At 35.9% G+C, this 24,316-nt stretch overlaps 2 protein-coding genes across 2 annotated transcripts in view; one reads left to right on the plus strand and one right to left on the minus strand.

Annotated features, from left to right (window-relative positions):
- Nucleotides 1–1,595: 1,595 nt before the first annotated feature.
- Nucleotides 1,596–24,316, plus strand: part of LOC135074685 (adenylosuccinate lyase) — a 55,076-nt gene continuing 32,355 nt past the window's right edge. Inside the window, exon 1 of the mRNA XM_063969051.1 lies at nt 1,596–1,877. Within this exon, the coding sequence (XP_063825121.1) occupies nt 1,710–1,877 (168 nt within the window). The 5' untranslated portion in view covers nt 1,596–1,709. The remainder of the gene's footprint in view (nt 1,878–24,316) is intronic.
- LOC135074693 (uncharacterized) lies at nt 2,887–22,399 on the minus strand. The gene is made up of 5 exons (XM_063969061.1): nt 22,228–22,399; nt 16,176–16,346; nt 9,160–9,265; nt 6,714–6,845; nt 2,887–5,868 (listed from the first exon to the last, which is right to left on the minus strand). The coding sequence occupies exons 2-5, from the start codon at nt 16,305–16,307 to the stop codon at nt 5,723–5,725; spliced, it is 516 nt and encodes a 171-aa protein (XP_063825131.1). The 5' UTR covers nt 16,308–16,346; nt 22,228–22,399; the 3' UTR covers nt 2,887–5,722.

Below are 24,316 nucleotides of genomic sequence, written 5' to 3' on the forward strand. Positions count from 1 at the left end.
AAGCCATCGCCGGCGCGATCATAGGCCAATGACAGGTCGTGCGACCCATGACAGTTCACACGACCTGTCATTGGCATAATGATCCCATCAGCCCCCCTAGACAAAACGCACTTTTTGATCGAATCGAAAATTGAATCCGTCAAAACTCCATACAAAAAAGGGGCTTTTCGACCACTTTTCGACTGGTTTGCGATTAAAATTTGCACTTTGTCTAGACCCACTGCACGCGTTGGTGTGATTGAAGCTTTACAGAAACACACAGCCATTTTGTTGAACTTAAAACGATCCATTGAGAAATCTTAAAAATAGTACGAGTATAAATAAACCCACAGATAAGAGACAATAACTATTTTTCTACAAAACTTTTTCAAAAACAACTTTTACTAGAAGTTTTTTACGAAAAATTGTTTATGAGTACAGTATACTGTTATTTATCATGTAATATCGTAATATTTGTAGATATTATTTATGATGATAATGTTTTAGAAGAGTAATGGATATGAAATGTTAAATGTTTTCTTGAGTATGCAAGAAATATTTGTAAATGACTGAAGTATTCTTATTGAATAAATGAAGAAAATATAAAAAAGCAAGCTCAATGCAAATGGGCATCGCCATCGTGTTTCATAGGGGTGCTATGATGGTACCAACTAAAGAAATATAAATTGTATATTTGTGAAAGTACTGAACAAAGTATTTGTTGTAAACTTTTTGAAATTATTTATACATTATTATGTCCAAAATTAACCTAGAAATAAACAGTTTTGGGTTTGACAGTTAAATTCATCATTTTATCCTAAGTTAGCTTTATGACAAGTATGATTTACTATTGTAATATTACCAGTATATTTTAGCATGTATGTGGAGGCTCACATTATGTCTATCTTATTTTTGTTAATTGGAGGTATATTGCTGTAAATAAAATGTTTATATTTTAAAATTCTTTTTTTTTTAATGATAAAATAGAAATTAAATACCTACATTTTTTTTTCATAATAAATGAAATTACCCACTTAAGGGATAAGTACAGACTGGAGATAGATTCTACTTACAATTTATGCCACCCCTTCAACTTACCTACTTATATTTTTGCGACAAAAAGTACCTGAGCCTGTTCTTTCTCTGAGGTCTCTAAGAAAAATAATGTAATCTTTTGCTAAGAGCTAAGAGGTTCAAAAGTAAAGAGGTACTGTCGCGATTATCATTAAGTCAGTCACTCTCGCTGACCGATATTTGCGTCATGATGTTTGTTTCGGCTAACTTCGTAATTCTTGATATTACATCAGTGGTAGTTTATTGAAGTTGATTGCTCATGCTATAAATAGGATACCTACAATTTATCTCCAATAAGCTTGTTGTTGCTGGATCAAAGTCAAAGTTTATTAAAACAATTAAAGGTGGAACAGATTTGAGACATCTAGGACTACCACCTACTTATTTCGATAGAAGTAGGTACACAAATTGCAGTGCGGCTAATATAATGGTATTTAGAAATAATGAAATAGCCGCACGTATTGTTATTTCGTCAGGCCTAACCTCTGCGATAACCTTGTTATCAAATTGAAATCTCCCGCGTAGCTGAGACCTTGAAACTTGAAATAGGTTATGTTCGCGCTCAGTAAAGTGACAGCTGTATCTAAAGACCGACGATCGTCGTGTTTATTTCTCAAATAAAACTTTTAACTAACGAGATATTGTAACTTTGCAAGATGTTTTCGATTGACGCACCCGTAGAAATACAAAATTCAGAATTCTGTAACTACCGGTCTCCCCTAAGCACAAGATATGCGTCGAAAGAAATGCAATACAACTTTAGTGATCAAAAGAAGTTCTCCACTTGGAGGAAGCTGTGGATCTACCTGGCGAAAGCTGAAAAGGTAAGACTACTAATAATATTACCCCAAGATTAACAATTTGACCTTGTTTGGTCAATTTTCATTCCATTTATTTTTTAATGTTTTTTTTAGGTTATTGTTTTGTCATATTGACAAGAAAGTTTTGACAGTTTAAGGTTTTTATAACTTATAGCAAAGGAATCAAGTATTATAAATAGATTAAATGCTTATTTTATTTTCATGCTTCTAATTTATAGATCGCGCAACGATAATTGAGGCACATACAAATCTTTGAAAGAAAGAAAGAAAAAACATTTATTTGGTACCAAAAAATGTTTTGATTGCTTGTTTTGATCACTCCAATCTTGCTGCACAACTTATATCTGTCACCATCATTATGTATTTTGAATGACACACTTGTTCTAGGAAGGGGTCCTATTTATTTTTCATGTAAACCTTCGCTCAGACGTTTTTTGTAATAAGTACCTACTTTGTTACTTCGCTCCGTGAAGAAGGGATTCGATTTTCGGAGCAATCAAATTCAAAAAGTGCCACTTGTCTTGGCCCGCAGGCTATATCTAACACACACCCAACGGACGGATGGCTATAATCATAGATACCTATGTATCTGTTTGATTTCAAATCAAAGGCGAAAGGCCTAATAACACACGTAATATACCATATAAAATTAGTCATTGCATCTTGCAATGCGGATTAAGTAGTGTGCGTAAAGTTAAAATGCTCCTTTAGTAAGTTCAACATTAATTTAACAATTAACACATTGTTAATGCGGAAGTCTTGACTCTGAAACGAGGCAAACTTTCGATTCGGGGCGAAACTTCATTGTGTGTTCATTTTCCTTGGTCTACTACAAGCCTCTCTTATTGCAGTATCAAAGTCTATCAATTAACTTCTTCAAGTAGTTAAATTAGTAATACTAATTTATTTCTTGCAATTAAAATTAATTATTAATTCATTACTTAATGAGGACATAAATTACCCCAAACGGTTGCATGAGAGAGAAATGGGCTAGAAAAATGAAACACGCGTAAATTAATTACATGTATTTATTAATAAACAACGGATACATAAATTAAGATTAATTGTCGATAATTGGCTACAAGAATTTATACATTTTTATAGACGCGAGTACCTTTTATATTTGTTTATTGTGTTTTGGGAGAACGGGTACATAAGGTAACATTAGCGCCGGTTACAACGATCCTAGGTTACGCAAACTACACGTCATACCTATTTAAATACAAAATTATTAAAACTAATCCGTAATTATAACTAAAAATAAATACACAAATGAAATTATTTAATTGTAAGTTACATTGTTCCAATTTAAAAGTAGAAGATCCTTAACTAAAATGATGATGAATTATATTCTTAAGAGATTTGTTGTTAGTAATTTTGCTAATTCTAATCATGAATCCAATGTTAATCGTGTAGATTATTAATAAAAGAAGAAAATTATTATGATATTATTTACCTATGTCACAAAAAATAAGTCATGTTTTCAATTACATTGTTCCAATTTAAAAGTAGAAGATCCTTAACTAAAATGATGATGAATTATATTCTTAAGAGATTTGTTGTTAGTAATTTTGCTAATTCTAATCATGAATCCAATGTTAATCGTGTAGATTATTAATAAAAGAAGAAAATTATTATGATTATTATTTACCTATGTCACAAAAAATAAGTCATGTTTTCAAGAAAGAATAAGCAGCAAGGAGACAAACTTAACTACAACTGGACGGATACTGATTACTGCTTTGGTTCTCCCTTTAAAAATAACCTTAACTTAAACATACGTAATAAATAAACTAAAAAATAAATTAGTCTAAACACCGATAAATAAAGTTAAAAATTTCCACAGAGATCTACTTATTTATCTTTATCTCGATACAAAATCGTCAACAACTAATAACTGGATTGATGCCTGTTTAATTTTGCTATGGGTTTTATTTAATTCTATGAAATAACTTAGATTATATTCTATTCATGGATACATGTAATTCTTTATTAATATGCAAAAGCTACTTTCAATAATAAGTGCACTAAGTATTTTTGCTTTGCATAATCGTTAAAGCTAAGAATACATTCAAACAAAAAAACCAAGACTGCTGATTAACTTGAAAATACTTGACTTTTGGCATGCTGTGTGCTAAAACTAACTTTAACTCAAATATGGACAGTTAAAATTCCATACGGTGGTATTATTTCGCATCTAAAATTATAATAAAGCACGATAAAGAAATATTCTGTTACACCAATATAAATCTTACCGCAAAAATTTTGACTGAACCCACAAAATCTGTCAGAATTTTTCGTTGTTTAACGCAGTAAAAAAACTGTTGAAGGAATTTGTCGGGCGATGCTAACTTACAAAATTTCGAAATTTAATGGTCAGATGCTGGTCAAAATTAATACAGAAAAGCTATTAAGCTGAGAATAGCTGAAAAAGCTGTGCCAATGAACATACAAAACAAATTCTAACTGCCCGTCGTAAATTAGCACCAATAATTTAAATTAAAATGTAATTAAACTTAAGCCTAATAATTTGGTTTTAGCGGAATGTTTTAGTATAATAATTACATCGTAAAAATTAACTTACCAAACTAAAAGAAAAGCTACCAATTATATTGGATTGGATACAATTGATTAAATACATGGAAACTTAAAACTAAATACTTTTCTTTAAGCTTTTCAATTTACTATAACTATGTATTTCCTTACCTTTACTTGCACTATCGGCCAAAAAAGTAAAAAAAAAACTGAAAAAGTAATAGCTGCCTTAAAATGAAAACCTATTTGGTGGAAGCTGCCTTTTATTGATTCAAGATGGGTAATTTTTTTAATTATAATTTAAAATTCTAAAACTAAAACAAAAGTGGCTGCCAATAGAATGTATCAATGTAAAGCTGCCAGATAGTTTAGACGAGAGTAAAAAAATAGTTGCCCATTTTAATTTTACCTTATTTTTAACAGAAGTAATAGCTGCTGTGTATAAAAGTATGTAATATTAGCTACAGCATAGGGCAATTCGTTTTAGAAAAAAAAATACATGCTATTTTATTCAAAAGCTGCAGCATAGGGCAAAAATGAAACTTTTTATCTAACTGCTTTTTGGAGGCAACTGCTTCAACACGATTTTGACATCTATAAAAATAAAATAACATAAATAGTATAATAGCTGCCTTAAAATAAAAACCTATTTGGTGAATTCGAGATTGTCCAAAATTGTATAATTAGAATTTAGAAGTTGCAAATTCTAAAACTAAATTTAAAATAAGTAGCTGCCGACAGATATACCTATCTTATGTAAGCTGCCAGATAGTTTATACGAACAGTAAAAAATAGTTGCCTGTTTTACCTTAATTTTAACAAAAGAAATAACTGCTGTGAAATATGTAAGTAATGTAATGTTTAGCTACAGCACAGGGCAATTCAAATTAGAAAAAAAGTACATGCTATTATTATTCCAAAGCTGCAGCATAGGGCAAAAATTAAACTTTTAATTTTATAACTGCTTTTTGGGGGCAACTGCTTCAACACAATTTACGTCTATAAATATTAAATATAATTATTGTAGCCATTCGACGGGACCATGGGATCGCTTAAAAATATTTACACAAAACAAAATTATACAATAAAATAAACAAATTCTTATAACTAAAGTAGTTTTATGAATACTTTGACAATCCGAGCTTACCGTCTTAAAGAATCGAGTAAATTTTGATTTTAACGTTACATTATGAGATAATTTTTATTTAAATATACAGTCTTCATCAATTTGTGAATCGAAAATAGCGTTCAACGATGCGGGGCAAAATTAATCAATAATATAATTTAGAAGCGGTTGCTTTAAGATTGGCAGATTAATAGTCGGCTTCTTTTCTGAAAGTGAAAAAGGCGTGGAAGAGGAAAACGGCGGCGTTGATGATTGCGAAGACACCGGAGGAGATGAGGAGGTCATACGCTTGCTTGTTGGGGCGCTGGTTGGCGTAGTACGACCTGTGCCAGTCTGAAAAATAAAAAAAGAATTAAAGCTACGTAGGCTGCATATTACTTTTTATCTTTGCTAAAGGTACCTACTACAATTTTAAAAGAACAAAGAACAATGGCAATTTGTGACAAGATATTAGTGGTTATTCAGCTTAGTTTTTTAAATTAAATATTTGATTTTTTATGCTGATAGACGTTGCACAAATGTCATAAAATGAAACAAATAAATTAAATATTTGATTTTTTATGCTGATAGACGTTGCACAAATGTCATAAAATGAAACAAATAACAAAATATTATGTAATTAACAGTTAATAAAATTACAATTCAAATCAGTTCTGGTTTAGAAACGAACGGAAGCCATAACACCAATCTCCAAGGACCAGAAGTCTATATTTAATGAGCCTAGTGTAGGCCCGTCCTTATACGGCCATGCGGGCTCTGAGGTACCGCGTGCATAATAATTAGTTAAACTAACGCGCAATAAAATAACAATATAGTCGTTTATTAAGCATTCTTCAATTAATACCTGAACTTGACTCGCTTATTGAATACTACCCAGTTTAATACTGAACGCACGACGGTATATTATCAGGTTAAACATACACATATGTTATTCAATTAGAATAAGTACGATTTTGCGACAAACATGTGTGTGCGTGTAGCCTTTACTTTAACAAGAAGCGATAACGTGCAAATTACAAGCACTGCTTTGAGGAATGGGCTGTCTTCTTCTTCTTCCTATGGTTCTACTATCTACCTGCATACGATCCGAACCTTGATAGAGCGTATAAGTTACTGCATCAAGACTTTCTCCTCACGCTATACTTCCCACTGGCCAAGGACAAAAATCAAGGACTTACCATAGAAGATGACAGCGGCGGCTGCGGTGAACATGATGGCTCCCAGCAGAGAGAAGCCGATGGAGGTCCTCCACCCAGCAGACTCGCCTAGCAGTCGGGCGATGATCAGCACGCCAGTGATGAGGATGAAGCCTGAACAAAGAAAGATAAATTGAAAGAAATATAAATAAAAATAATTTATTAGTTCAAACACAGTTTAACACAATATCAGATATTTGACGGAATAAAATTTACTGAACCAAAATGACACCTACTCAGCGTGTTTCATGACGCTGGTATTATCAGAGCTCCTCAAAAAAGGAAACCACTACTAGCTTCCACTGGCCGAAACTCTATAATGGCTTTGAGACTAGAGTTTTTGTTGGCGATCAAGCTTAAGATCCCGGCTACAAAGAAGTTGCAGCGTTGGAAAAGTCCTTTGCTAGTTTCCGCTCATTCACCAATCATTATATTCCATAATAATATAAGCCAACTTTAATAAATTAATAAACAAGGAGTCCGGGAAGACAAACATTGGTTTGACTTGTTTCTAGCGGGATTCAAACAGGACATAATAGTTTCTAATCAAACTGTAGGGATGAACACAACTAATTACTGCCAATTCAAGGCTCTACGCCATTGTTTTCATGCCATTCTCGTGTGAAAAAGCGTAAAAATTGTGGCTGTTTACAAAAAGGAGGAAGCGTACGCGTGTCAACACCGCAGTATCAGTATGCCACAACGGTTTACAATTGTAAACCTTTGGACACACCTGTAACTTAACTTTTACCCGTAATTTTTTTATTTACTAATTATACCTCATTAAAAATTGGTTTATTGATTAGAACTAGATAAGATAGGTTCTTTACTTAATGGAGGAATAGGATGAAATCTAGGCATTCGACAGAGAACGTAGGCTTGCCTAGAAAAGAAAGTGCATTGAAAACTTTTCTCTGAGTTTCATAAGCTGTTATCGCAACAAATCCATTCTGAATACTTATAAAACTTTTAACTTTAAGACTTGGGATAATGTCGTATCATAATATTAATGAATAATAAATTATCTTTGCGAATACTTCGTGATTAGAACAGCTGTTCATTAGCGACTTTCTCACTTTTTCAAACGTTGTAATCCAGTCCGCAACCTTGTGGTCTGTGCTTTACACGTCACTTTCGCACCGAGTTCATTGAAACCGATTTTCCAGCGAATAAAAGTGAAACTCTTTGTAGAAGGCATTGCAGAACAGCGCCGGTCAGCGCACGACATAATCGCATCATAAATTACGTAAATATTCAATTATGCAATTATAATTTGACCAGTGATTGTAAGATCTTTATTGTCACGAAACGACGTTTTGAAATATTGAATAACTCAATAATATAATGAGATTTCTCTGTCATCTTTATAAACTAATGAACGTCGCAAATAACCAACTCTTTCCTAAGAAATTGTCAACTCAGAGCTATACAAAAGTTCACTGAGCAGTTTCCTGCTGTCAACAAATTAAGTACCTACACCAGAGTTTACTATTGCCTATGCCAAAATAATAGACCACTTTTTCGTAAGTAAATACATAATTAGACAATTTAACATCAACTACTAATATGGAGCATAATATTAACTGGTTTGTTTTCTTTATTGAATTAAAAGTTTTCCCATTCAATAGAGGCTCTTTTCGTTTCACAGAAACTTTCAGCACTCATCAAAATGTTTTGCCATCACGGAACATTCGTTCGCTGTGAAAACAAGTTAATGAGGTCGTACGTAAAACTTTGGTTTAGGAAAGGTCATAGATACTACCTAAATGTTAATGTTTGTGAAAGAAAAACTTGTTAATTAAAAGGTAAAATTGAAAACTAACCGTCACCAATCAAGTTTGAAATCGTTCTGGTGTTAGCAATTGTTAAATTGGAAGATTAGAACAAATTCCTCGTCGCCAATTGGGTCACGGCTGCAGGATTGTTTAACAAGGACCGATGTTCAACGTCACGGGCTATTTTTGCAAACGAATCTAACACCACTGGAAATCGTAGTTAGTATGCTAATATTATAATCGCGATAGTTTGTGAGGATGAATGGATGGATGTTACATTACTTCTTCGTGCAAAACCTGCTGTTACAAACTGCTTTAAATGCATCAGAGAAAACCAACGTAAGTAACGTTGTAATTTGAAGGACGGTCTTCGATTTTAATTGTGGAATAGAACATGGCTACTGTTCCCTTTCTTTTGCATAAAAATGGATGCAAACAAAGTTCAAGTGTACCAGGATCAGACCCATGACTAAACTGTATTGTATCTACATAAGCAGCATAATAATATTGAACTTCCGTTAGTAATACATATACTAAGGTACCCATTTGATTCATTTCAACAGTAAAAAATCTTTTATATTTTGACCATCAATTACTTCACGCTCTATTTGTCAGAGAAGGTCAAGTCATCGAATGTTTACTTTTATACGTACTCGAGTAAGCAGAGTAGATGACGGCTATGTGGTGGACATTCTTCTCGACCACCTGCGGCGAGTACAGCGCGGCGACTATCAGGCCGATGGCTATCACTGTGATTACCTGGAACAAATTATTTCAAAGCTAGAATCTAATTGGTGGAAATAGTACTTAGAGATTTAGATCGCAATCATTTATTGCATCCATCATGAACTCTGTAGGGCACGACAATTAGGAGAGAGGGGACCACCCTAGATTAGCCGATCTCTAGATGTAAGTACTATTAATACTTAGTGTACATGTATATCAATGAAACAGGTGTGTACTTCAAATGTAAATTATTCGATTCTGATTAGAAAATCATGAAACGCTACTTATTTTTCTCGTCTCAGCAACCTTATGATTTAGCTTTTTGAAAGCTTAAAATTACACATCGTAACTTCGCCGAAACATCAACTCAAAACAGTACAAGACACTAACTTGAAATTGATGCTCATTTGGGTAAATTTCAACGCTTTTTCCTACAACTTTCTACTGCATATTTTTCTTTTAACCATCCCGCCAACAAAGGTCACGTACATGAGAAAAAATTAAAATAAAAGTGCTACCCATCATCTCAGTGAAAGTGCCACTTGAATTTTGTTTTCACTGTCATTCGTGGTCGCAAGTACTAGTAAACGGTTTTCTTCTATAAATCCATAATCTGAGTTTTCTCTTTCAAACCGTTTTGCGGGATCGCTCAGTGCGGTTACCGTTCATCTTTATGGGTGGTATTTTTTATGGTTTCAAACGAGCTTTAACGCCTGTAATAAGTTGCCTATGCACTGCGCAATACACTTGGTTTTATACTTTTCTGATCTGTTTACTGATGGATTTTTCAGTTGATGTTTTAAATCACAGAAATGCCTATTTATGGGTTAAAGCTCTGATATTCTTTTTGGATTTTTATTATCAGCTATCATTTTAAAGGTACTATGTCACAAAACGATTGGCATCAAATGCAGCAGTTATTTTGTATTTAGCCCATTACTCCGCATTTTCCCTCAATTTTCCATAAGGCCTCAGCCTCGAACTTAGCGGGCAGCGGGGCGGCGGCGGCGGCGGCGCGGGAGCGGGGCGGGTAACGCAGACCCGTTCTCGAAACCAGCGGGCAGCTCGCGCGGCGCTTTAGCGGCGAAGTGTTGTGTTCGGGGTTGTGTTGTCGAGATATTTGTTTTTATTCGCAAACGAAATGTCTGAACAACGGCGACAATTTTATTTCGATTCAAATTTATTCCTAACGCTCGATTTATTGTGGACAAATTTTGTCTTTTTCTTTTAAGGCCGGGTAACAGAGAAAATGGCGAAAATGAGGTTTTCATTTTTCATTTTTGAGGTACTAAACAGTAAAATAAAAGGCTAAGATTTTTTTTGAGCATAGTTGAGGATATTTTCTAGGGCTATTAACGGATGGAAACACGATTTGATGAAGTTGACTCGATAGAATAAATTCCCAAAGTTACCTCTATTCGTTTTCTAATAATGGTTTTATTTTTAAAATAAGCGATTTGAGATTCTGAATCTTTTACTAAACTAAAGTTCAGAAATAACTTGAGGGCTTTTAACGGATGAAATTTTCATATTGCGTCTTATTTAGTTACTATGTTAAAAAATGTGGAAAAAATCGCCCATGACGGCTTGGACAATCTCAATCAGTCGCGCGGTGGCGCTTACGGAGGACGGACGCGTGCCAGTTTTTTGGCCGTGACAGTTCTCGATTTGTCAATATTTTTGACAATGATGACTTTGATGAGTCACAGTATAATAATACCAGTGTTACTGGAGAAAGCTAAAATTTTTGATAATTAAGAATTCTGAATTTTGTCTACCTATTGAAATTTAAATCGTTGGCATCCTTTTAAACTAAGACTCTACTCATGATACATTCCTCAAATATGAGACAAAACCAATGAGTTAAAATTACATTTTAATAGTACCTACATACAATCGTCTTCACTCTTTAGAAGAGCACACTGACACAAATAAATAAAAAAAAATTAGGTCAGTGGGTCAAATATAGGGGCAGCTGCACGTCACTGAAAGACGATTCTGTTTACTCGGCATCTGGGCTGGAGAACATGAATCCTTGCTTACAGATGCAGATGTAAATAGAGTTATAATTGGACAAATTTTACATGAAATGTTTAACAGAACTCAGTTAAAAGACACATACATGGAATACCAATAAGGTTGCGGAGGGAAAGCTACCTATTATAAACTAGCGGCCGCCCGCGTCTTCGTTCGCGTGGACCTCGTTTTACCCCCGTTAGATATGATGTTTTACCTCATTTTACCCATGTTGATAGATGGCGTTTCACGGTTTCCCCCTAATGAATATTTACGAACGTCATACCGTAGTTTGTCCAGTGCTGTAGATTTTAACCAATGACGATAGATGGCGCTTTTAGACACGTCTTATTTATTTATTGAAATTTATTTGCCACATATCGTCATAATGTTAATCTGGGTTATAAACAATAATACTGTAAAGTTTCAACAAAATCCGTTCAGTAGTTTTTGCGTGAAACATCCAGACATCATGACATCCAGACATCCAAACTTTCGCCTTTATAATATTAGTAGGATATTTCACAATCCAAACTAATATTTACTATTTAGCATTTACTTACAGTAAATATTAGTTTGGATCGTGAAATATTTAAAATAAAAAAAGAATAAAACAAAATAGGGTTTCAAATTACCTATCTATAAATCTAATATTATAAAGAGGTAAAGTTTGTGTGTTTGTATATTTGTTAAATTGTAAGGGGTAATCTCGGGATCTACTGAACTGATTTTAAAAAATCTTTCACCAATAGAAAGCCACATTATATCTGAGTGTAATAAGTTATATAAAAACCAAAAAATTCCACGCGGGCGAAGCGGCGGGCGGAAAGCTAGTTTATTTATAATTATGTAAGAGCATAATTATTAAAGTCGAAGTCAAACATTATTTATTTGTGTGGACCTATATTAACGAGAGATTACAAGAGATTACAAGGCGTCAAATATTTCAAGAAAAAAATTAAAAACTATTATAAAGCTAAATTTTGCTCTCATGGAGCCTTTACCTACTCTGACAAATTAAGACTTAGAGAAGAAACTAATAATAAAACTATTTAACTGTCCTGCAATGAAAAGCTTGATCGGGTACAACACCTCAAGTTATTTCAGAACTTGATTATATTAAAAGACTCCGAATATCAAATCGCTTAGGTATCTAAAGTCAAACGATTCTGAAATGTCAAGTGGACTAATGAATAACCCATTAAGATAGTAGCGCCCTCCTGTCAATGACATACCTGGAACGATAGAGTTTTGAACAACTAATAAAAATGCTTTGTCCTAAATGACTGACGGATATCGTAGAGACCTGAAAGTTGGAAGGTGTGTTCTTTTTATGACGTAGGCATCTCATAAGAAAAGATTTTCCGAAATGGGGTCATGAAATGAAGGGGGTGAAAAAAGGGGGCAAAGTTTGTATGGGACAAAGTGATTCCTTGGTTCAATCTACTTGAAATTTAGTTTAACAATACCTTAATATAATTCATGAAAGACGTGTGGATTCGGGTAGAAAGTAATTTTGGCAGTCATTTTCTTCGAAGTTGATATCAATACTACTTAGTGCCTTTGATTTAATTACTTTTTATTTTTACAAGTGTTTGAAAACTCCATTTCAGATTGTGTTCAATGTCAAGTGAAATCTCAAATTGAAATGTCTCAATCTCAATGAGGAGACTGTATTTATTCCTAGAATTCCCCAAACACCGTCAAATTACCCTTTCGAATTCAAGACAGTGCAGTTTCCCATCAGTCTGCTTCGTAATGACTATAAACAAAGCTCAAAGTCAAACTCTAGGGACCTCTGCTTAAACTCCCATAAGTGCACAGAGGTACGCAGGTAACCGCGTGTGATGCTTATAACAATTTTCGATAGGTACAGAACCCCGTACATACGTCATACATAGTTATTATAGAAAGAAAACACCCAGACCAATACAAACAAATAATGTTTCTGCAATTTTAGTATGATATTTTTATTTATTAATAAACAAAGAGACTGAACAAAATTGATGCGTACCTATACTGATTAATGTTATTAACCACATGCAAAGCTTCGTGAATTGCAACAACTATAATTAAATTTATTATCCAAGCTCTAAATAATCGCTACTAAGAGTAACTTATCATAAAAAAAAATTCCAATCGCTCAAGCTCCCAAGGGCCTACCGATAGGTCGGGTGACGTAATCTTGAAATTCTTTAAGCCGGCGCAGAACTTCCAGAAGGTCGGGCGACGCCACGGCCACTTTGAACAGTGTTTACTTCTGCAGTTATATTTTGTATTTATTCGATTCTAGAATATATTCCTAAAAAGTCTGAAAGGTGTTTTAATTTGTATCACTTGGATATGATTTCTATTAGAAAGTGTTGTGAGTGTGACGCTTGAAGGAAGGGAAGTCAACCTAACCTAACCAACTGCGTATTTCTATACTGTGTAGCTGGAAATTGTGGCGGGAGCTCTTTGACGCGCTGTTTTCGGCGAAGAATTGCGCGCGCAGATTTTGACAGCGCGAAATACCTACTTTAGAAGAAATACCAAGCCTTAAAGAAGGAGTGCGCTCCCCGCTCGATGCCCGCTCCCTCGCCGCTGCCCGCTCGTTGCCCGCTGCCGCCCCGCTGCCGCGCCGCTGTTTTCGAGAACCGGTCCATTTGATTTTACGCATAAGATCCTGCCGCTCCCGCGACGCCGCCGCCGCCGCCCCGCTGCCCGCTAAGTTCGAGGCTGAGGCCTAACACCTGAACACCATATCATTTTCAACTTCAAGTGCTGCATAGCAATCTATAATATTACAGAACTGCACATTATTTTCAAGGACACTGCGGTTAATTAAATATTATCGAGTGACCCTGGACACACTGTATTGTTCCCATCAATGCGTTTTTTATCCCATCGATTTGTAACGGCGTGGTTGATAGAAAACTTGAAGGCTCAGTGGTTCGAAGTTGTGCTTCAACAAGCACAAAATAAAAGATGAGTGTGCGAAATCGATGCTGACGTATTCGGAAATTGTTAATAGTCATTTGATTAGGCAGCAAATGATTTTCAACGGAAGAATAACTTAGTGGAAATGTATGAAGCTGTCCATTCGTTTTTTACCCTTTTAATTAACCTGATTGGTCATAGTACGTATTTCCAAATTCTGATTTCCAACTTCCTCCTGAGTGGCTCTGCTTGGAGTAGTTCCCCCTTCTGTTGCTGGTGCTTAATCCCGTATAAGAGCATGGAAAAATGGTGTATTTTCTTCTTACTAGCTCCACAGCCCTTAGCCCGACGCACCAGTACTGTTTGAGCGCGGCCGCAGCCCTGCTGTCCCGGTCGGGAGTGGCTCCCTTTTCCCCCCTTCTTCTCCCGGCCAGTGTATAGTGGCTGGTGCTTAATTCTTTATAAGACTATGGATTATTCTTCTTACCAGCTCTACAGCCCTTAGCTCGACGCACCAATACAGCTTGATCGCGGCCGCCGCCCTGCTGTCCCGGTCGGGAGTGGCTCCCTCTTCCCCCTACTGTCCTTGGTGTTATCTCTACAAGAGTGACGATGAATATTCTTCTTACCAGCTCCACAGCCCTCAGCCCGACGCACCAGTACTGCTTGATCGCGGCCGCCGCCCTGCTGTCCCGGTCGGGAGTGGCTCCCTCTTCCCCCTACTGTCCTTGGTGTTATCTCTACAAGAGTGACGATGAATGTTCTTCTTACCAGCTCCACAGCCCTCAGCCCGACGCACCAGTACTGCTTGATCGCGGCCGCCGCCCTGCTGTCCCGGTCGGAAGTGGCTCCCTCCTCCCCCTTCTTGGCCCGGCCAGTGTATAGTGGCTGGTGCTAAATTCTTTATAAGACTATGGATTATTCTTCTTACCAGCTCTACAGCCCTTAGCTCGACGCACCAATACAGCTTGATCGCGGCCGCCGCCCTGCTGTCCCGGTCGGGAGTGGCTCCCTCTTCCCCCTACTGTCCTTGGTGTTATCTCTACAAGAGTGACGATGAATATTCTTCTTACCAGTTCTACAGCCCTTAGCCCGACGCACCAGTACTGCTTGATCGCGGCCGCGGCCCGGCTGTCCCGGTCGGGAGTGGCTCCCTTTTCCCCCCTTCTTCTCCCGGCCAGTGTATAGTGGCTGGTGCTTAATTCTTTATAAGACTATGGATTATTCTTCTTACCAGCTTGTGGAGCTGGTGGGCTCGGGCTGTGGGCCCTAATACAGACGCACCAATACTGCTTGATCGCGGCCGCCGCCCGGCTGTCCCGATCGGGAGTGACTCCCTCTTCCCCCTTCTGTGCTCGGTGTTATATTCTCTCCAAGAGTCTTAAAAGTGACAACGAATTATTCTTCTTACCAGCTCTACAGCCCTTAGCCCGATGCACCAGTACTGCTTGATCGCGGCCGCCGCCCTGCTGTCCCGGTCGGAAGTGGCTCCCTCCTCCCCCTTCTTGGCCCGGCCAGTGTATAGTGGCTGGTGCTTAATTCTTTATAAGACGATGGCTCTACAGCCCTTAGCCCGACGCACCAGTACTGCTTGATCACGGTAGCGGCCCTGCTGTCCCGGTCGGGTGTGGCTCCCTCTTCCCCCTTCTGTGCTCGGTGTTACATTCTCTCCAAGAGTCTTAAAGAGTGACAACGAATTATTCTTCTTACCAGCTCCACAGCCCTTAGCCCGACGCACCAGTACTGCTTGATCGCGGCCGCTGCCCGGCTGTCCCGGTCGGGAGTGGCTCCCTCTTCCCCCTTCTTGGCCCGGCCAGTGTATAGTGGCTGGTGCTTAATTCTTTATAAGACGATGGCTCTACAGCCCTTAGCCCGACGCACCAGTACTGCTTGATCGCGGCCGCGGCCCTGCTGTCCCGGTCGGGTGTGGCTCCCTCTTCCCCCTTCTGTGCTCGGTGTTACATTCTCTCCAAGAGTCTTAAAAGTGACAACGAATTATTCTTCTTACCAGCTCTACAGCCCTTAGCCCGACGCACCAATACTGCTTGATCGCGGCGGCCGCCCGGCTGTCCCGGTCGGGAGTGGCTCCCTCTTCCCCCTTCTTGGCTTGCGCCTCCGCCTCCCGGTCACCCGCCGACATGGCCCACACCACTCGCGCTCCGCCCCCGTAATCCGACACCTGGAAGGAATTGTGACGTTTAGATATAAGCCAAAAAATAGACCTCTTTTTTAACAATCTACAATCCTGCTACAGAACTTCCTAAACGAGATTGAGGGTTAAGTCCAGTCAGCGAGTGTTTGACGAAGTTGTCACTCACACCTCCACCCCTTAGGGCATTTTTGATAAATATTTTGTCCTGTTTATTACATTATGTCCTGTTCATTCTTTCCCACCTTCATAGAATTTCAACATCCTTCTATGAATTATCGTTTAGTACGTTCTACTATAAATTATTTTAGCAATGTTAGAAAAACGTAACTAGTCCTACCTATGTGTACTACATAACTTTAACCCTACTTCTGCTACTGCTAAAAAGAAGCGGCGCAAAAAAACTAAGTAAGTCACTATTGTCAGCAAAACGCCGTTACGTTCGCGATAACAATAGGGGTTTCATTGCGTAAACATGTGTTAATTGACACTTGTAACAAGCGAATGCGAAGCGAAACTTGTAAGAAGCAGAAAAATGGTGTAGCATGACTATTAAGGTTAATAGTATTTTAATATTTATCACTTACAATAACTTATTTAAAGAGGCTCGACGACTAGCAAAGCTCTAGCCAAGAGAATAGTGGCCTAACTTTTTTATTTAGCTTTCTTATTTACGTCCAGTTTCAGTCAGAACCATGCATATTTTTAGGAAAAACCATTATACTCGTATAATAAATCCCTTAAGCCTGTTTCTCTACTATTCTAGTATCGATAATATAATTTAAATAGCATTCGATGAAGTCATCCGATTGATTGAACCACCAATAATTACATAGGAGCGGGTTATGCAGATGGTTATGATCAGTCATTATCATAAATGATTAAAGGAACAGGTAGGCAAAATCGTTTAAGTTCAGTGTTAGGCTGAATTGCACCAGCTTACTTTAACCGTAACTATAACAATAACCGGTGTTTTTGTATGGATTTTGACCGATTTTTGACGTTTGTTAATGTCAAAGTATTTGATGATGCTGAATTCGAAATCAGTAACTTGAAAAATATCACGAAATATAAAAATATTGTCGTAACACGCCAATTTTACAAAATAAATCGTTAAAATAATCGTTGTACTAATTAACTAAGCTATATAAATTACATTGGTACACAGGAAACAGTTGGTATATATGTATTTTGAAATAAAAATACTTATTACTAAAATAAATGAAAATCGATGTGTCTTTATTTTGGAAAAACAATCACTGGTTAAGTTTCTGATATTTCAGACAGTCCTTCACTCTGTATTTTCTTACAGACAAATGCAAGTAGCATGTCATCACTCATCAAATCGTCAGGAATGACGTCATAAAGTTTTATAAGTTACATGACAGATAGCAATTATGAGAAGTAACCCTTAACTTTAATATCTTAATAAACAAGTTAGCAACTCCATGGGATGTAGTATTAATAGGATTATGTTTACATCCCATAGTACTTGAAACCGGTTCAACTATCGTGAGATCTAGCGACTTATAGTGCTTTTAATTATGAGCTGCTGTTGACTCTACATGACACATAACATAACATTAACTTAACAGATTGTTATGGTTTTAACTACATTTTTTGTTCTTTCGGTGAATCAACTTATTTGCGCATTTTATAGAGCATGGTATACAGGGTGACTTATAAATCGTTGGCATCCTTTTAAACTAAGACTCTACTAATGGTATGAATATGAGACAAATCCAATGAGTTAAAATGTCAAAAATTGTACAAGCGACAGCACATCAAACTTAACACTGTGGCATCTTAACTCGATGTAGTAGGTGTTATTTTGCAACAAAAATGAATAATATGATGTGCTGTTAACTAAACAATCGTTTTGAACTCTTTTTAAGAGCACACTAATACAAATAAATAGTAAAATTATGACAAATAAACTCATTGGATTTGTCTCATATTCAGGGAATGTACTATGAGTAGAGTCTTAATTTAAAAGGATGCCAACGACTTCAATGTCACCCTGTAGGTATATTTAATACTTTTAACTACTAATTTTCCAGCAGCTGGCATTGGTTTTATTTCAACAAAGATAAAAATGTGACTTGAATTATTAACTCTAATAATTTTTAATAATTTTAGTTGTTAAATGGGGAAATTGAGGATATGTTTTCAGCGAAAAAATTTAATTAAAAAAATCTAACTAGCGCGTTTTATGATTTAAGCTAAGTTCTCAGTATTTCTGATGAGATCTCATAATCTGTGAATTACATGACATTTATTGCATTTTTACCGTCACCTTCATCGTTTTTGCTTCATGTTTTGTTTATTCTGAACTGAACCATATTAGGCCTATATTTTTTATCTTGATCGTCACCAGTAAATATAGTTTTTGCTTCGTGCTGTATGTCATCGCATGTAAACTACTAGAAACGTAAAATAAATCATGCTAGATGCCGCGCACTGGATCGGAACGCACGCGCGCTTTCCAATCATGTTTCGACCATTTTTCATTTAGCAGTGAAACTGGGCTGCACTTGGAACGTTGTTCAATTAATGAAGCCTCTTAGTATAACTGGCCGATTGAATTCGCTGAAGATTTCTTTTGTTTGATACTTGAAGGTTTTAGGCTTTTATGGAATGGCGCTTAAACCTTCATTATTCAGAACTGCTGATTGGTTGATTGTAAAATATTTCAACAAATCACCGGTGTCAATCTATTCTTGGACGTAGATTCAATTTTTTTTTATGCATAACAAGGCAGGTATTTGACCACAATCGCACCTGATGTTAAGTGGGATGCAGTCTAGGATGGTACATATCTGCCCTGTAAGTGCCTATTCACTCTCGCCTTGAAGATTGATTATCATTTAATAATAGAAGAAGCTTAGAAGAAAAAGTTACTGAGTTAGTCAAAGTTTGCTACTAAGACTTCTCTATAATTTGAAGTAAAGGTACCAAAAAAGTAACGATCAATGCGGTAATCATCTAATTTCTTATTCAAATATTTTAAGTACCTAAATAGGCACTTTCATAATAGAAGAAGCTTAGAAGAAAAAGTTACTGAGTCAGACGAAGGTTGCGAGAACTCTTACTCTATAATTTGAAGAAAAATTACAACAAAAGTAACGACCAATGTTGTTATCATCTAATGACTTATTAAGGTATGTTAAGTAAATACAATATTTACTTCTTTCTTCTTCAGATTATGTATACCTATAAAAAGACCATCATCGGCGGTTACGCTAATTTATTTAATTGTAGAGGCTGATAGTCGGTGGTGGAGGGTAAATTTGATCAATTGACCTTTGAGAAAGCAACTCTAATTCAAATTACGAGTGTTAACTGTATGAATTGAGTTACCGAGATGAGCATAAATGAGGTGATACGTATGTAAAAAATTGTTGAATAAACGTAAATGTCCCATTTAAAATTTCAGTAAACAATCGATGATTATCTCAAATTCAAACTTAAAACTATTTACACATCTAGTCCAATAAATTATTGGCCTTTAACTATGTGTTTTCCATTGGCACATAATAACAGTTGAACTAAGTTATTTTTACCCGACTGCGCCAGAAGGAGGGTTATGTTTAAAAAAAAGTTTTATTTGATACAATAATCGTTTATATGGTAGTACAGTCAGCGTCAAAGTTCGTGACACCCAAAGTAGCCAAAAAGTTCGCAACACTTTGTTCCAATTAGAATATGGTTGTCTTGTCAAATATTTGGCCACTTTGGGTGTCACAAACTATTGATGCTGACTGTAGGCCTACCTAAAGTTCTCAGGTGGTAATCCATTCAATCAGAATCAGTTGATTATGGGTAATTTATGTAGGTATTTATTTATTCGACGTGCGCACGCGCACCACATTAGAAGCTGCGAACTTTCTTGCGCATTTGCTTTCTTGTCATCACGGACCGATGAAAGCTTACGATCGAGTTTGATGGACAGATTTCTAGACTTCTAGAGACGTTTTCATAGAAAATTGTTAATGATTTTACCCATTACACAAATGTACTGTTATTGCATTTAATAAAGTCATCCCTATCACTCCAAAATATTCATTAATATTATTATCTTGAAAGTTGAGCTAAATAACTGAACTTTGACGGCCCAAGTAAAAGTACCTTCCAAAACGTATAACTTCAGTATCTAACCAAAGAAAAAACATTTTAATGTCTTATTGTGTCACTACAATTCTTATCAAATGCTTCTAAAGAAAAGCAACTCGTACACTGAGCATCAAATAAGTAGTTCGTGACACCCATAGTTGGCCACTTTGGGTGTCTAACTGTACAGCCCTACGACTTTTTTGAAGGTTTCGAGGTTGGGCTATGTTTCCTAAATGTGACATTACATGTCTATCAATATTGCATACAAAAAAAGGTTTAAGACAATAGGTATGGACAAACAGTATGTGCCTATCTCCTTCAAATGTTCGGCCCACATGCATATTGAGTTTGGGAATGCATAATTAATTAAATTAAAAGGTTTGCCTCTAAAAGTACTCGTATATTTAAATTATTTTAGTAAAAATCATGACGAAGCTTTATATTTGTGGTAGGACCGTAGTTGGTACATCTCTTCTTTATAGAACCCACAGTTTTTATAATTTTGACTCTACATATAGCTTAATAATCTTCAAAGAGAAGCCTTATAGCTTGTTTATCAGCCATGATATCGTTTTTAAGGTACCAAATAACTAACTTTAAAACAACAATTAAACGAAAATTAAAAGGACTTGTAGGAATACTCGTATTTGGTTAACTTCATTGACTTATCTGCTTTTCTTTATTTACATTGTTAATTGTTAGTCACTTTCAATCCGAGTGGAATCCCCTTTGATCGCCATGGCGTGGGCTATATTTTCCCATTGTTTGAGTAATTTGCATCCGTAAAACAATATGGTGTGTCATGCGAAATTATCAACCTACGCGCTTTTGTGGTTTCTATCAATTGTAATTATTAAGATGTGTGAAATTACTAAGGCATTACGAGTATTTGCATATGTTTGGTGATCCCGTAGGTGTTCCGGTAAAACATAACCCTCCTTCTGGCGCAGTCGGGTAAAATGTGACCCGTTAGTGATCCCGTATTTAAGTGACCCCGTAGTTACATTATGGACTTAATATTTCAGTCGACATTGGTAGAGCAAAAACGGTAGGTTTTTTTTTTCATTTATTATCATTTTACAAAGGAAGGTATGTTACTGAATTTAAAATGTTTTATCTATGCCCTACTATCTATGTTTTAAAAAATATGTTGTTTTTTCAGAAGTTTCATTTCCTGTTTTCAGGATAAAAACTATACCAATTTCGTCATTTGTGTACCACAGATGATATTCACGTAAATTAATTTCTTTGTAATAATTCACAATACTTTTTGTTTTACCGTTGTGTTGAGAAACAGTAAAATTATTTCAAAAATATTCTATCTAGGATATTATGTAGACGTGACATAAGTGACTGTCTCAATTTTACTAAATTCTACCAAGTTTGTTGACCGCAATATTACGCAGATAAAATTCTGTTTCACTTGATTGCAACTTGCTTAGTGCGTAGTGGATTAGAAAACACGCGTGCGTGTAACACAAAAACTGCTTCAAACATTGTTTTATGCAAATCACAACACTCTATTGCTTATTGGTGCAGTAAATAGAGCACAATTATTATTTTTTAAATAGCTAAATATGGAATTTAACTTAATTAAAAATGCACTACTATTTCGTACAAAACACTGCTTGAAGTATCTCAATAAAAAGCTAAAGAAGTGATACCAATTTTTAATTGATGTCATGATTACTCATTAAAACTAATCAATTTTCTACACATAGGTAACTAACTAAAAATACAATTAAAAATAATAAAACCTCTTAATAATAACAAGCCTTGATATTAAAAAAAATCTTACCAAAAACAATCACGAACTCCTTTGTGGAGAAAAAAAGCACTAGAATGTCACTTGTTTTTCAAATTCACCCACTGAATTTCGAATTCCACGGTGAAGCGCGAGCGTTAGAAAACTGAAGCGAGCGTGTCGATGGCAAGGCGCGAAGCGACTGGCGCTCTGTGGGGATCCTCACTCGTCTATGCCTCATTCAGGGCTGCAACCGCACTATAGCGTTCACGTACAGGAAAATGTAATTAGTAATTAACGTAACACTGATAATGTTCGGAGAATAAGCTGCTGTTTTCTTGAAAATGACGTGGGTGTCCTTCTAGTGCAGCGTTAAGTTGATAAAGCTAACTTCATTCATGACTGTTTTTTTCTGCCAGCCCTGAATGTATTGTAAGTAGGTAGCATCACAGAATAACAAAAACAGTGATGGTAATGATATCTACCAAGATATGAAACATGTCTTCATAGTAATAAGAAGCTTATGCCCGTTTTCACCATTAATCCCTAATCTTTAAGTGACTCCTATAGTAACACATAATAGGAATTTTGTTTTCATAGGGGTCACTTAAAAATTAGGGATTGATAGTGACAACGAGCATTAGGCACCTTTAGATATAGGTATGTACCTTGATGTACCTATATTTATCCAACTATTATACTGAATTTACTGTTAATATTTTTCATGTAGCTAAAGACATTTCAAAGAGATAGGCATTTGAAAGATTCCATTTTTTTAAATTCTAATTTTAAAAATCTGTAAACCGAAACACCAGTTCTATTAGTAATGCAAATTCACAAAAAAAACGCAAATTATAAATAAGGTTACAAGTATAATATAATGTGCTGACAGCTTTCATTGTAAAGCTCTAGTGGCACTTTCCCAAGCGATATAGTAGTATAATAATGACAGTCATTATAATGAGAGTCCGAGGCCTCGTAATTGAAGTGTCGTGGTTTTGCTCTTAAATCTGTCGATTTTATCTTTTTTTTTTAAATAAATACTCATTTACGATTTATATGAAGAATAAATAAATCAACACAACTAGGAAGCTCTTGGCCTGTATGTTTTAATATCGGCAATTCTTGATATTTCACCAAAAAACCGCCCGTAATTAATTAGGAGCAATTTAAAAATTATTAGCTTTATTTTATTTTTTATTTGTATTTATTTTAGGTCGCATTACATGGTAAATAAAGGATTAAGTTAATTAATTAAAAAAAAACTTATACTTAATGATAATAATTGTATCTGAAATTAAAAATCATAATCAACAGTAATTATCTTTCCCTGAACTATAGAAATAAAACCTAGGCCTTCCGAAATTGTCTCTATTTGTATGCACTATAACGATTCGAAAACGTAGGTTACGTTTTCGAATAAAACACCCTCTCAAGTGACAAGACGATCGCTTTATATTAAAACTAGCTTTTGCCCACGACTTCACCAGCGTGAAATTTAGTGTCACAGATCGGCATAAATTATAGCCTTTATGTTAATCTGGGTTACAAACAATAATACTGTAAAGTTTCAACAAAATCCGTTCAGTATTTTGGCGTGAAAGAGTAACAAACATCCAGACATCCAAACTTTCGCATTTATAATATTAGTAGGATATAACAACAAAACACATCAGTGAATTTTCCATGAAACAAGTAGGGATGTCGGCACATTAAACTAAAACTGTGGCATCTTATTCGTTTGTATAATAGGTACTATTTTTCGTAACTCAATGTGTAGCCGACTGTACAACTATTTTAAAAGCTACGAGTACTCTTCGCTATCCACTTGAGCGGATTATCAACTTGGGCTTATTTCACCCGTATTCACAAACGATGCTTTTTTTTTTTTTTTTTTTTTTTTTATCCACAACGAGGAAGCTCTTGGCCTGTATCTCACCTGATGGTAAGTGATGATCTGGCCGAAGGTGGAAGCGAGCTTCACCCGGAATCCTCAATCACTGAGGAACTGGCTATCTTACCTCCAACTGCCGGAACACAACAATGCTGTTAACATTGTTGTTATGGCGACAGACTTAGATAAGATGGTGGTAGCTAGCCAGGCGGACTTAGAACAAGCCCTACCACCAACCAAACCGAACAG

Source organism: Ostrinia nubilalis, chromosome 9 (genome assembly GCF_963855985.1).
Source record: "Ostrinia nubilalis chromosome 9, ilOstNubi1.1, whole genome shotgun sequence".
Taxonomy (NCBI): Eukaryota; Metazoa; Arthropoda; class Insecta; order Lepidoptera; family Crambidae; genus Ostrinia; species Ostrinia nubilalis.

What these genes read in the sequence shown, in the direction of transcription:
- LOC135074693 (XM_063969061.1), bottom strand. Translation starts at nt 16,307, where the DNA reads ATGTCGGCGGGTGACCGGGAGGCGGAGGCGCAAGCCAAGAAGGGGGAA. An exon ending in GGCTAAGGGCTGTAGAGCTG is followed by an intron (nt 9,266 to 16,175) that starts GTAAGAAGAATA and finishes AATTTGTTCCAG; the next exon opens with GTAATCACAGTGATAGCCAT. An exon ending in CATCTACTCTGCTTACTCGA is followed by an intron (nt 6,846 to 9,159) that starts GTACGTATAAAA and finishes TTCTTTGTTCAG; the next exon opens with GCTTCATCCTCATCACTGGC.